The 13778-nt window shown below is 34.8% G+C and overlaps 1 protein-coding gene across 1 annotated transcript in view; it reads left to right on the top strand.

Annotated features, from left to right (window-relative positions):
• The window catches only part of LOC130163535 (ADP-ribosylation factor-binding protein GGA3-like), a 29319-nt gene that overhangs the window by 313 nt on the left and 15228 nt on the right, over positions 1-13778 (top strand). The window contains 15 exon segments of the mRNA XM_056367810.1: positions 1286-1370; positions 1777-1852; positions 2493-2591; positions 3600-3723; positions 3920-4020; positions 4115-4195; positions 4282-4419; positions 4909-5122; positions 5244-5423; positions 5517-5584; positions 5657-5699; positions 5702-5768; positions 6818-6960; positions 7081-7250; positions 8548-8658. Coding sequence (XP_056223785.1) covers positions 1286-1370; positions 1777-1852; positions 2493-2591; positions 3600-3723; positions 3920-4020; positions 4115-4195; positions 4282-4419; positions 4909-5122; positions 5244-5423; positions 5517-5584; positions 5657-5699; positions 5702-5768; positions 6818-6960; positions 7081-7250; positions 8548-8658 — 1700 coding nt within the window.

Below are 13778 nucleotides of genomic sequence, written 5' to 3'. Positions count from 1 at the left end.
TAATAAAACCTTACACGTGCGCGTAAATATGCATGTGTGTGTCGATTTATTTTAACTTTAATAAATCAGTTTGTCTTGATGCAGAAAGTATCGGATGGAACAGGAAGTTGCTTTAGCCCGTGCGCGTGCCCGTCCCAGCGCTGGAGCGCTGTGTTGTGTCTACGCTCCTGCTGTGCGCGTTCACGATGGCGGAAAGAAAATACATATGTCTACAGTGTAGGATGAAGTTTGTACTCAATGTGCTCAGTGAACGTGGCAACACCACCGTGGAGGAACACAGTGGTAATAGTTAAAGACTTGCATTTAAGTAAATCTTAAGTTAAAGAGTTTTTTTCAGACTGTTAATACTAGAGCTGCAACTATTAATAGGTTGATCGATTAGCTGATCAAAATAAAAAAAGATGGTTCCATAATATCTCTTCTACTTGTCTTACATTATACTAAATAATAAACAATATTTTATGGGTTTGAACATTTAATGATGTCACCTTGTGGTCTAGGAAATGTTTACACTGTTTACACAATCACAAATAAAGAAATATTGCAGCTCTATTTAATACTTAGATTTGGCAAGAAGTTAAAGTTGTCACATATTCCCAGTTTAAGCCATTTTAATTCAAATCAGTTGAACTTGCATGCTGCTTAGCAGGATGGAAAAAAAAGATCATCCTCTTTACGTCTCTTAAACTCTTTACATAATGACAAAGTCCTTGTTTTCAAAGTGACTCACCATTTGAGGTAAAAGATTTTTATGCTAGAAGAGCAGTATTTAATGCTTTCATCTCATGGTTAGTGTAACATCTGAATATTCAAAGTAAATCCTACTCAATTTGTCAAACAGATGTAGTTTTAAAAAAAGTATAAAAATCAGCAAAAATGAACATGCATAGCTAGCAGTAACTCAAATTAGCCATAAGGTATTCTGCTTTAGTCTTGAAATGATTAGTTGACTTGATAGATTGACAGAAAGTGAATCAAGATGAATCAGCAATTTTACTCACGATTAAAGTAATAAATAACTTTAAGCAAGAATCAAAGACATTCTGCTTTTGGAGTGCGCATCAGTACATACTGCATACTAAAGTTTTGCATATAGCACTTGAACATGTAACTCCTCATGTAAATTCTGTGGCCCAAGTGAACATAAGTTTTTTTTCAATGCAAGTCTGTCTTTAATTTCACTTCCTCATTAAATTGTCTATTTTTGTCTATTTTTCCATATATAGGTATTTGCGTATGTTTGATCTAATTGCGGCACGTTTTGACTTTTTTCTCTGGTCTCCAGACCAGGCCACAGACCCAAATAATCAGGAGGACAGGTGGGACAGCATCCAGGGTTTCTACCAGCTCGTCAACCAGGAAACTGATGGGTAAGAAGAACATTTTAAACACTCACACAACCCATGCATGGATTTCCACATGGTTTTGTTCAACTACTGTATGAACATGAATTAAAGTTTTTGGGGCTGGCCGCCTGCTTCTGGAAGTTACTTTAACGCAATTGTGGTTTTTGAGAAAGAGTTGCTTCACATCCATGTTGCGATCACAGCTTTTCAGTTAAAGCATCATCATGCCAGAGTGAGGGGGGGGGGGACCTTTTCACCTCATGACCGTTTTCCTCTGCTCAATGTGAATGCATTAGATTGTCTAAAGCACAAATCTAATCCTTTCTTTGTTACTACTTCCTTTCGGTTTTCTTTCACTTATAGTAACTTTATTTAATCATGACAATGTGTGGAAATTATGTGACTTAAAGGTTTAATTTTCTGCTTTCAGGCCACAGGTAGCCATTCGTCTTCTTGCTCATAAAATCCAGTCCCCGCAGGAGAAAGAGGCTGTGCAGGCGCTCACTGTAAGTAATTAGACTCCTCACCTCCATATAAAATACACAGATGATCTACTCTACAAGTGTATTTTTATCTGTTGTCTAATTTTAGTGTTACCAGAAGCAACTGGCAACTCATTTTCCCCTCTTTTTATATTCAAAATGCTCCTTTTTTTTCAATCTTTCAACAAGTCGGTTGCAACAATAAGCAAACTCATCCTTGTTTGGTGCCACATACAGTACACATCTGACTTTATTTAAAGCTATTTGTCATGGCTCATATGCAACATTTATCATCTCATCGTTCACTGAGAACAATTCCTTTGTTTTAACTCTGAGAGAGAGAGAGAGAGAGAGAGATCCTGTGAGTGATATCTGTGACTAACTTTTACCACATGGTGACATGAGGGGCTTGAATCTGCTTTTGAATCTGCTGTGACACCACACGGTTTGTTGTCTGTAAGAAAGCTGCAGTGTTTCACTTTAACATGCATCTTAGAGAAGCTTCCTGTTTTTCATGCGCCTCATGTCATGTGATATTTAAAGGTCGTAAACCACAAACGTGCAGCTACAAAATCTTTTCTTCCTTTATTGTCATCGATATTTTTTTTCTTCATTTTCACTTGTTAAAGCTTCTGTTCATGATGATTTATTTGGTGCTTTCCAGGTTCTCGAGGCGTGTATGAACAACTGCGGAAAGAGGTTCCACAGCGAAGCCGCCAAGTTTCGTTTTCTCAATGAGCTCATCAAACTCATTACACCAAAGGTACCGCATATTTCACAGAGACAGGTGTTTGTGGTAGCTGGAAGCAAAAGGCACCCAGTTATTAGAAACTGTGATTTTTAAAATGGTTCCTAATCCTGCATGTGCTAACCCTGTTTTAACAGTGTCATTTATTTTATTGTCTGATTCTGAGAACTCACTTGACCTGAATTCAGTGCAACGTGAGACAGACATGTTAACAATTTGGCCTAGTGGCGTTCATCAGACCAATTTATCAATTTAAATAATCTGTTTTTATACTTTAGATTTGTCTGTGTGTGCTGTTTCTGTTGAGTTGTATTTTTGGTGTTAGCATCACAAATCCTGGACGCGATAATAATAGTAACAATCTTTATTTATAGAACACTTCAAAATCAAAGTTACAAAGTGCTTCATACAAGGCACCAAGGAAAAATCAAGTTATTATAACAAACAAATAAATTCATTAACAAAAATGTAAAATCAGAATAAGCTGCCCAATAGAAAATATATTTGAAAAGCCATTAGGAAAATACAAAACAAGTGTTGAGAAAAGAAACAAGACAGCAACCATAAAAAAAAGCTAAAGCTGCAAACACTAATTTTAATCTGTAAACAAAACCACACTGAGCTCTTCAATTTCCAACAGATACAAAATACAATAGAAAAACAACAGAACAATATATCAAATGATTAACCACGTAGTTATAATCATACAGTAGGAACACAAATGTCAAAGGAGCGAGAAATATCCTATAATAGCAAATTACAGTATTTAGAATAAAAATGACATGAAATGAATCAAATGAGATTGTGTTTGAGTTTAATACAGAAAGGAAACTTAAAGAAAACGGGCTCAATTTACCCAGAATACAGTCTGATACCAAAGGACGAACATGAGACTCTGTGGATGAGGAAATGACTTAAATCTGAACTGCAGAGTTAAAGACTAAGAAAAGAACGTGCCATGTAACAGCTGCTTTCTGAGGAAGGACACTGATGTGACTGACCTGGTTGATGTTTTCTGAGCAGTACTTCGGCGCCTGGACTCCGCAGAGAGTTAAAGACAGAGTGATAGAGGTGCTCTATGGCTGGACGCTGTGGCTTAAAGATGAACCCAAGATTCAGGAAGCCTACAGCATGCTGAAGAAACAAGGTCAGGGTGCAACATAGACACAGCACAGCAACACTTTTTCAAGTCTGTGTCTCAGAGGACGTGAACTTTTTTAAATTCTATCTACATGTCAAATATTACAGTTTACATATATTATATGTATATATTACATAAGGACTGATATTAATGTTTTGTATTAAAGCATCTTACCTTTCTTATTATTACCTTATTATTTCAGGTATTGTGAAGAAAGATCCAAAACTACCAGACGCACTTATAATGGCTCCTCCACCACAAAGAAGCACAGAGTCTGTTTTCGACCAGGAGGACAAGGCCCAGGTGTGTGTGTGTGTGTGTTTGTGTGTGTTTAACAGGACATCTGCTCTTGTAGCTTGAAGTTTCATCCTGCTAAAATGTGTTCCTGTGTGATCAGATGTTAGCCAGATTATTGAAAAGTGCCCGTCCTGAAGATCTGGAAACTGCAAACAGACTCATTAAAAGCACCATCCAAGAGGTGAGGAGTGCTGCAGGGCTGATAGACATCTATGCATTAATAATTGTATGTGCCGGGTATACATATTGTGTGTGTGTGTGTTTTAGGAGCAGGAAAAGGCAGAGAAAGTGCTAAAGCGGGAATCTACTCTGAAGGAGGTGGAGAGCAGCACCAAGCAGCTCAGAGAGCTGCTGAACCAGCACACAATCGCCGGAACCTCAATAAAGCCCAGTGATGACGCGAAGGTACGTTGAACATGATACAAACAGACCGACAACCAGGCGTCTGTACATGAAGCAAGACAAGTAGGTTATCCAGCTAACTTTGGGCTTAACTCAGGTGTTCCTGTATCATATACTGGGTCACTTTTAACTGGGGATCATCATGGTAACGTAATTAGTTTAAACAGTTTGACTTTATAGATGATAAGTTCAATAAACAAATTCACTCTGCTCCATGAAAGTGGCTCCTGCTGTGTCACAGTCTTCCTGCTGGCTTCAGCCTTAAGGGTGTGTTTGTTTTATGTACCCTGTAGCACAAATGGGTGATTGGTTGATACAGTGGTGCTGATGTGGAGATACTATCTGTCCCAGTGGAAAACAAAAAGTGATCCCATTATTTGTAGAGGAAACTGAGAGGGAACCTCGATTTAGAGGAGACTGCGTCTGTGTGGAAGTGTGAGATTCAGTAAATGCAGCCACCCAACCCTGGAGCCGTCCCTCTCCCCACTGCAGGCCTTGTACGAGCGCTGTGACCGGCTGAGGCCCAGCCTGTTCCGCCTGGCCAGCGACACAATGGACGACGACGCTGCTCTGGTGCAGATCCTGGCGGCTAACGACGAGCTAACACTTACAGTAAACGCCTACAAAGACCAGGTGGGGAGAAGAGAGTGCAACGGTCGAACAGAAAGAAGTAAAAGCGATAGAGAAGTGACGGATAAAAACAGTGGTAGGCATCATTTTGTACCTTTTTTCTTCTTGTAGTCCCTGTGGAAAAACACCTTGACCTTGTGCTTGTTCGGCTTCTCTGTTCTGTTTGTATTTGATCTTGCTGCTTCATGTTCCTCCAGCTCCTACGAGTCCCAGAGAGATTAAAAGCTACCACCTCATCGACTTCTCAGCACTAGACTCACCACAGACTCGCAGAAAAGCTGATTCAGCACTGACCTTCGAGTCCTCTTCACCCCTCCTCCCCTCTTATTTGGAGAACGCCTTCCAACCAGCACCTGACCAAGACTTTACTGAATTAGGTAGACTTCCATTTGTTCCTACTTCTAGTTTACTTTCTATAACAGTGGTGAATATGTTTCATTATCTAATGATGTGGTGTCCTGTATTTACAGATTTAGATAATAAGATCTCGAAACAGACTCAAGAGACTTCAAAGTCGTACTTTGAGGAACTAATGCAGGTGAGGCTTGAATCTATGGTTAGAAATAAAGATTTTATTTGGAAAAGTGTGTAACACAGTTTATCCTTTCAGCTTAATGGAGACGTTCAGATGAGGAATGCTGAGCAGAATGGAGGGACAGGCTTTTGCTGAGAGCTCGAGGATGTGGGGGGAGGAGTTCCACATCAAATGGGACGAATGTTTGGTAAGAATGTAGAGAGGAAAGAAGCGGATTAGTTTAAGGCAATTTTCTGGGTTTAGATTTGTCTAAATAAAATCGCATAATGTGGGTTTTGAAAAATCTCATTCCTGTTATCAAGTATAGTTGAGACTGTGCTGGTTGATTGACTTATTTCAGTGATTAAAGCTGCGTGTCAAGGGAAGTGCTTGTTGAGTCCTGACTGAAATGGATCTGATATTTCCTGGTTCTAAAGGGGCCCTGTGTTTTTCTTTAGAGCTAAGACACACTGAATGTTGAATGTTGAGAACATTTCCTTCCTCAAAAACAATTACAAAAATTACAGTAGAAAATTTTGAAACCTGCTTCGTTTACATCCATCTTTAATTTCCTGCTTTTTCTGGTGCACTGTTTTGTGGCACATTAAATGGTAATTTATTTTATTTAGAGGGAATAAATAGTCAATTAATTGATCAACAGATAATTAATTGGCAACATAAAATGCTAAATATTCTGGTTCCAGCTTCTCAAATGTGAGAATGTGATGCTTTTCTATATATTTCTATATATGCAAACCTCTTGCAAGGATGCTTCATGCTAAGATCAAATTTAACTTTGAAGTATTTGACTATTTCATCTTATTGTGTTAAATAGAAAAAAGTAGAAACATATTCATACGTAGGTATTAGTAAGGTATCGAGGTTTTGTTTGGGTAACAGTATAGAAACTTGGTTTTGTATCAGCCCTGGTATTGACAAGCTCAGAAAAATACTCTAATAATGATTTGGTAAAGAAGGGAAAGTAAAATGATTTTATCGGTAGAAATCCTTAGTATACATTCATATTAATTAGTTAGTTCGGGGTTTAAAATGCAGCTTTAACATATTGTATTGCAGCAGGACTGACTGCATCAGAATTGATTCTGTAAACAAAATCAATATTTGTTATTGTACAAAAACATTTAATGAGACAAACAGTGAAGTAAAGCATTTTGCTCTAATTTGTATCTCACTGTCCTCTGGCTTTATTATTTTTAATGATTAGTAGTGAACTGACTCTACCTCTTCTCCGATCAGGTCACTCCCTCAAAATCAACAGTTCACTGGATCAGGATCACCGCACAAGACACGGACACAACCAAATGGCATGTCTGGGGAAGACGTGTGTCCCCCACAGTTACTGAAAAACATCTTTGTTCCTATGGAGACCATCAAGTCCAGTACGTCCCCAAAGGCTGAAAACTATAGTTTATATGGAGAGACGGCTTGTTTAACACTGTTACAAATGGTTTATTCACAGCCACTCCTCTAAACGTCTGTTGTTCTCTTCTTTGTGGTAGGTCAGCTGGAGCCCATCACTCTATACGATCAGGGCGGGGTCCACGTCTCTCTCCATTTTGCCAAAGACTCTCCACCAGGCCATCCAGGTGTCGCCGTGGTCGTCATCTCCACAGTGAATACCTCTGCCCTTGATGTGAAAGACTTCCTGTTTCAAGCTGCCGTTCCAAAGGTAACAACAGTCTCTTTTCAAAATAAAGTGTGAAAGATAATATATAATAATAAAAATGTTGAGGTTTTTTCAATGCAGTTTTGAAGTTGAGAACTTGAAAACTTCTTCAAACTGCATGGGAACTTAGATTAATCCTGTTGTGGCTGACATGTTGAACAGAATAAATGTCTTGTTGAATTTACTGCTGATCAGATGTTTATATTAGTGCTGAGACAATGTGATTAATCAGTCATATGGACAAGTTATTAAATGTTTTGTGAAAATTAAGCACATATGCTTGTTTTAGCTTCTTCCGGTTGCTTTCTGCTGTTTTACATCATGGTAAATGGTATATTTTAGGATTTTGAACTGTTTAGAAAAAACAAGACTCTGAAGCTAGAATTTTAGGATTTGAGAGAGTTGTAATGGTTATTTCTTCACATTTTAAAAATGGAACAATTAGTTGAATAATTGAAGAATAGTATGTACTGTATATTCATTCAGAGTGAGAAAAGTGTATTGTGCTCCAACAGTCAAGTATACACTGTAGACACTGCTTTAGTACAGTTTAGACCAGCTGTGGCTCTACTGCTGGCACATCCTTTCCTCCTTTTGTGTTCCCAGACAGATGCTCTACAGATGATCTGTTAAGGTTCATCCCAAATACTGTTACTCACTTGACTATATGACAAGATTCTGGTAGACTGTTAATCAGCATTATTTTACCTTAATGCTTCTGGTGCCCCCTACTGGAGCCAGCCCTCCACCACTTTTATATTTATTTTGATTCATTTATCTGTCATTATCTGTGTTTTTCCTATTATACAGCACTTTCAGCTGTATGTATCTACATAATGGCCGGTTTTTCATTTAATTTAATTTTCATTTAACCCTTTAAAGTGCATCATTCAACCTAGGGGACACTTTGGCCTTGGTGTTACTTTAGGTGTGTTTTGGTCTGTACCGGACTTAATCTTCACACTTGACAAATCAGACACTGTTAGGAAGCTCTAACTATCCTCATTCTATCTGTGCATAGCATTTTAGGAACGTCATATCACTGCAACAGATGGTGACACAGAATTGGTTTTCCACACAAAAGGTCCTTCTATTGGCACACTAACACCTTACATTTCTAACATGTTTGTGCCTCTGTAACGTTGGTCTCTTCTACTCATTCTTTTTTGTTGTAAAATAAAACAAAAGCAGTATCCTCTTTATTTTGGGTACATCATTTTCAGGCTTGTGCACAAACATGATGGTAACAGGTGAACAGATGAATATACAGCGCATTCTCTTTTTCATACGTGTCCTGCAGACCATGTTGGTGAAACTTCAACCTGCCTCAGGGACACACCTACCTCCTTACAACCCTCTGCTGCCTCCATCTGCCACCTCCCAGGTCCTCCTATTGGCTAATCCTCAGAGGGTGAGTTTATATACCTTTTTTATATGTTATTCACTCATCTCACTTCTGTGTTAAAACAGAATTATTTCAGTGTTTTTTTTTTATATACAAATCATTACATTTCAGTGTGTTTGTGTTCATAATTATGTCTTTATCATGACCTCCCACCATGGTTCATAGTATGTTGGACATTATGTTGTCATGCTGGCGTCTGTGACTCTCTGAACACGATGACTCAAGAATGATACTTCTTGCTCCATATGAAGCAGATGATCTGATCAGATTTTGGAGTACTTTTCTGCACAAATTTGCATATGAATGAGTGAATTATGATTTCCTATAAACTGATGCAACTCTAACACTTTAACAATTTTGAATTGATACCAGATATGTGGGAAGCCAGAGACAGACATGTTGGCATGAGAAATGTTTGCTAATTAATAAGCTGTTTTGCTTCATCAGAGGGAAACTGATTTTTCTTGTGAAAATGACAACTCATGAACAATACATACTGTAGTATGTCTAAAAAACTATACAGTTACACCACAGGTTCCTCATATGGAGCACATCTGATTAGATTTTGATTCGTACATTTACATATTAATAAGGTAAAACTATAATAAAGTTATAAAAACAACATATTACAGTAAGTCATAAAAACTTTATAGTATACTAAGGCATAAAAAATTATAAAAATGTCATAGTATAGTAAGGTAATAAGTTATAGTTAAGTAAGGCATAAAAAGTCATAAAAACATCATAGTATATTAAGGCATAAAAAGGTATGAAAAAATAGTATAATAAAGCACAGAAACATCACAGTATTGTAAGGTATAGAGAGTAATTGTATACAAAGGCATAATAAAAAGATAAAAACAATATATTATAGTAAGTTATGAAAACTTCATAGTATATTAAGGCATAAAAACGTAATAGCATTGTAAGGCATAAAAACGTCATAGTATATTGAGGCATAAAAAGTTATAATATAGTGAGGCATAAAAAGTCATAGTATAGTAAGGCATGAAAACAACATAGTATAGTAAGGCATAAAAAGTCATAAAAAAGTCATAGTATAGTAAGGCATGAAAAGTCATAGTATAGTGAGGCATAAAAAGTCATAAAAACAACATAGTATAGTAAGGCATAAAAAGTCATAAAAACAACATAGTATAATAAGGCATAAAAAGTCATAGTATAGTGAGGCATAAAAAGTCATAAAAACAACATAGTATAGTAAGGCATAAAAAGTCATGTACATTAAGGCATAAAAAGTCATAGTATAGTAAGGCATAAAAAGTCATAAAAAGAACATAGTAAAGTAAGGCATAAAAGGTCATAGTATAGTAAGGCATAAAAAGTAATAAAAATGTCATAGTATAGTAAGGCATAGTCATAGTATTGTAAGGCATAAAAGGTCATAGTATAGTGAGGCATAAAAACAACATAGTATAGTAAGGAATAAAAAGTCATAGTATAGTAAGGCATAAAAAGTCATAGTATAGTAAGGCCTAAAAAGTCATAAAAACGTCATAATAATAAAAGGCAAAAAGTCATAGTATAGTAAGGCATAAAAAATCATAGTATAGTAAGGCATAAAAAGTCATGAAAACGATATAGTATAGTAAGGCGTAAAAAGTCATAAAAACATCATAGTATAGTAAGGCATAAAAATTCATAAAAACGTTATAGGCATAAAAGGTCGTAAAAATGACATAGTATAGTAAGGCATAAAAAGTCATAGTATAGTAAGGCATAAAAAGTCATGAAAACGATATAGTATAGTAAGGCATAAAAAGTCATGAAAACGATATAGTATAGTAAGGCATAAAAAGTCATGAAAACGCTATAGTATAGTAAGGCATAAAAAGTCATAGTATAGTAAGGCATAAAGAGTCATAAAAACGTCATAGTATAGTAAGGCATAGTCATAGTATTGTAAGGCATAAAAAGTCATAAAAACATCATCGTATAGTGAGGCATAAAAAGTCATAAAAACAAAATACTATAGTGAGGCACAAAAAGTCATAAAAATGACATAGTATAGTAAGGCATAAAAAGTCATAGTATAGTAAGGCATAAAAAGTCATAGTATAGTAAGGCATAAAATGTCATAAAAACGACATAGTATAGTAAGGCATAAAAAGTCATAAAAACGTCATAGTATAATAAGGCATAAAAAGTCATAAAAACGACATAGTATAGTATGGCATAAAAAGTCATAATATAGTGAGGCATAAAATGTCATGAAAACGACATAGTATAGTAAGGCATAAAAACGTCATAGTATAGTAAGGCATAAAAAGTCATATTATAGTGAGGCATAAAAACGTCAGTATAGTAAGGCATAGTCATAGTATAGTAAGGCATAAAGAGTCATAAAAACGTCATAGTATAGTAAGGCATAAAAAGTCATTAAAACGACATAATATAGTAAGGCATAAAAAGTCATAGTATAGTAAGGCATAAAAAGTCATATTATAGTGAGGCATAAAAAGTCATAGTATAGTAAGGCATAAAAAGTCATAAAAAAGTCATAGTATAGTAAGGCATAAAAAGTCATAAAAACGTCATAGTATAGTAAGGCATAAAAAGTCATAAAAACGACAGTATAGTATGGCATAAAAAGTCATAGTATAGTAAGGCATAAAAAGTCATATTATAGTGAGGCATAAAAACGTCATAGTATAGTAAGGCATAAAAACGTCATAAAAACGTCATAGTGTAGTAAGGCATAAAAACGTCATAGTATAGTAAGGCATAGTCATAGTATAGTAAGGCATAAAGAGTCATAAAAGCGTCATAGTATAGTAAGGCATAAAAAGTCATAAAAACGACATAGTATAGTATGGCATAAAAAGTCATAATATAGTGAGGCATAAAATGTCATGAAAACGACATAGTATAGTAAGGCATAAAAACGTCATAGTATAGTAAGGCATAAAAAGTCATATTATAGTGAGGCATAAAAACGTCAGTATAGTAAGGCATAGTCATAGTATAGTAAGGCATAAAGAGTCATAAAAACGTCATAGTATAGTAAGGCATAAAAAGTCATTAAAACGACATAATATAGTAAGGCATAAAAAGTCATAGTATAGTAAGGCATAAAAAGTCATATTATAGTGAGGCATAAAAAGTCATAGTATAGTAAGGCATAAAAAGTCATAAAAACGTCATAGTATAGTAAGGCATAAAAAGTCATAAAAACGACAGTATAGTATGGCATAAAAAGTCATAGTATAGTAAGGCATAAAAAGTCATATTATAGTGAGGCATAAAAACGTCATAGTATAGTAAGGCATAAAACGTCATAAAAACGTCATAGTGTAGTAAGGCATAAAAACGTCATAGTATAGTAAGGCATAGTCATAGTATAGTAAGGCATAAAGAGTCATAAAAACGTCATAGTATAGTAAGGCATAAAAAGTCATTAAAACGACATAATATAGTAAGGCATAAAAAGTCATAGTATAGTAAGGCATAAAAAGTCATATTATAGTGAGGCATAAAAAGTCATAGTATAGGAAGGCATAAAAAGTCATAAAAACGTCATAGTATAGTAAGGCATAAAAAGTCATAAAAACGTCATAGTATAGTAAGGCATAAAATATCATAAAAACGACATAGTATAGTAAGGCATAAAAAGTCATAGTATGGTAAGGCATAAAAAGTCATATTATAGTGAGGCATAAAAACGTCAGTATAGTAAGGCATAAAAACGTCATAGTATAGTAAGGCATAAAAAGTCATAAAAACGTCATATTATAGTAAGGCATAAAAATCCATAAAAACGTCATAGTATAGTAAGGCATAAAAAGTCATAAAAACGTCATAGTATAGTAAGGCATAAAAATTCATAAAAACGTCATAGTATAGTAAGGCATAAAAAGTCATAAAAACGACATAGTATAGTATGGCATAAAAAGTCATATTATAGTGAGGCATAAAAACGTCATAGTATAGTAAGGCATAAAAACGTCATAGTATAGTAAGGCATAGTCATAGTATAGTAAGGCATAAAGAGTCATAAAAACGTCATAGTATAGTAAGGCATAAAAAGTCATTAAAACGACATAGTATAGTAGGCATAAAAAGTCATATTATAGTAAGGCATAAAAAGTCATATTATAGTGAGGCATAAAAAGTCATAGTATAGTAAGGCATAAAAAGTCATAAAAACGTCATAGTATAGTAAGGCATAAAAAGTCATAAAAAAGTCATAGTATGGTAAGGCATAAAAACGTCATAGTATAGTGAGGCATAAAATGTCATAAAAACGTCATAGTATAGTAAGGCATAAAAAGTCATAAAAAAGTCATAGTATAGTAAGGCATAAAAAGTCATAAAAAAGTCATATATAGTGAGGCATAAAATGTCATAAAAACGACATAGTATAGTAAGGCATTAAAAGTCATAAAAACGTCATAGTATAGTAAGGCATAAAAATTCATAATATAGTGAGGCATAAAATGTCATAAAAACGACATAGTATAGTAAGGCATAAAAAGTCATATTATAGTGAGGCATAAAAACGTCATAGTATAGTAAGGCATAAAAAGTCATAAAAACGTCATAGTATAGTAAGGCATAAAAAGTCATAATATAGTGAGGCATAAAATGTCATAAAAACGACATAGTATAGTAAGGCATAAAAAGTCATAAAAACGTCATAGTATAGTAAGGCATAAAAAGTCATAAAAACGTCATAGTATAGTAAGGCATAAAAATTCATAATATAGTGAGGCATAAAATGTCATAAAAACGACATAGTATAGTAAGGCATAAAAAGTCATATTATAGTGAGGCATAAAAACGTCATAGTATAGTAAGGCATAAAAATTCATAAAAAAAGTCATAAAAACGTCATAGTATAGTAGGGCATAAAAAGTCATAGTATAGTGAGGCATAAAATGTCATAAAAACGACATAGTATAGTAAGGCATAAAAAGTCATAAAAACGTCATAGTATAGTAAGGCATAAAAATTCATAAAAACGTCATAGTATAGTAAGGCATAAAAAGTCATAAAAACGACAGTATAGTATGGCATAAAAAGTCATATTATAGTGAGGCATAAAAAAGTCATAGTATAGTAAGGCATAAAAACGTCATAGTATAGTAAGGCATAAAAAGTCATAA

Source organism: Seriola aureovittata, chromosome 3 (assembly GCF_021018895.1).
Source record: "Seriola aureovittata isolate HTS-2021-v1 ecotype China chromosome 3, ASM2101889v1, whole genome shotgun sequence".
Classification (NCBI taxonomy): domain Eukaryota; kingdom Metazoa; phylum Chordata; class Actinopteri; order Carangiformes; family Carangidae; genus Seriola; species Seriola aureovittata.
This window is presented reverse-complemented; position numbering and strand designations above follow the sequence as displayed.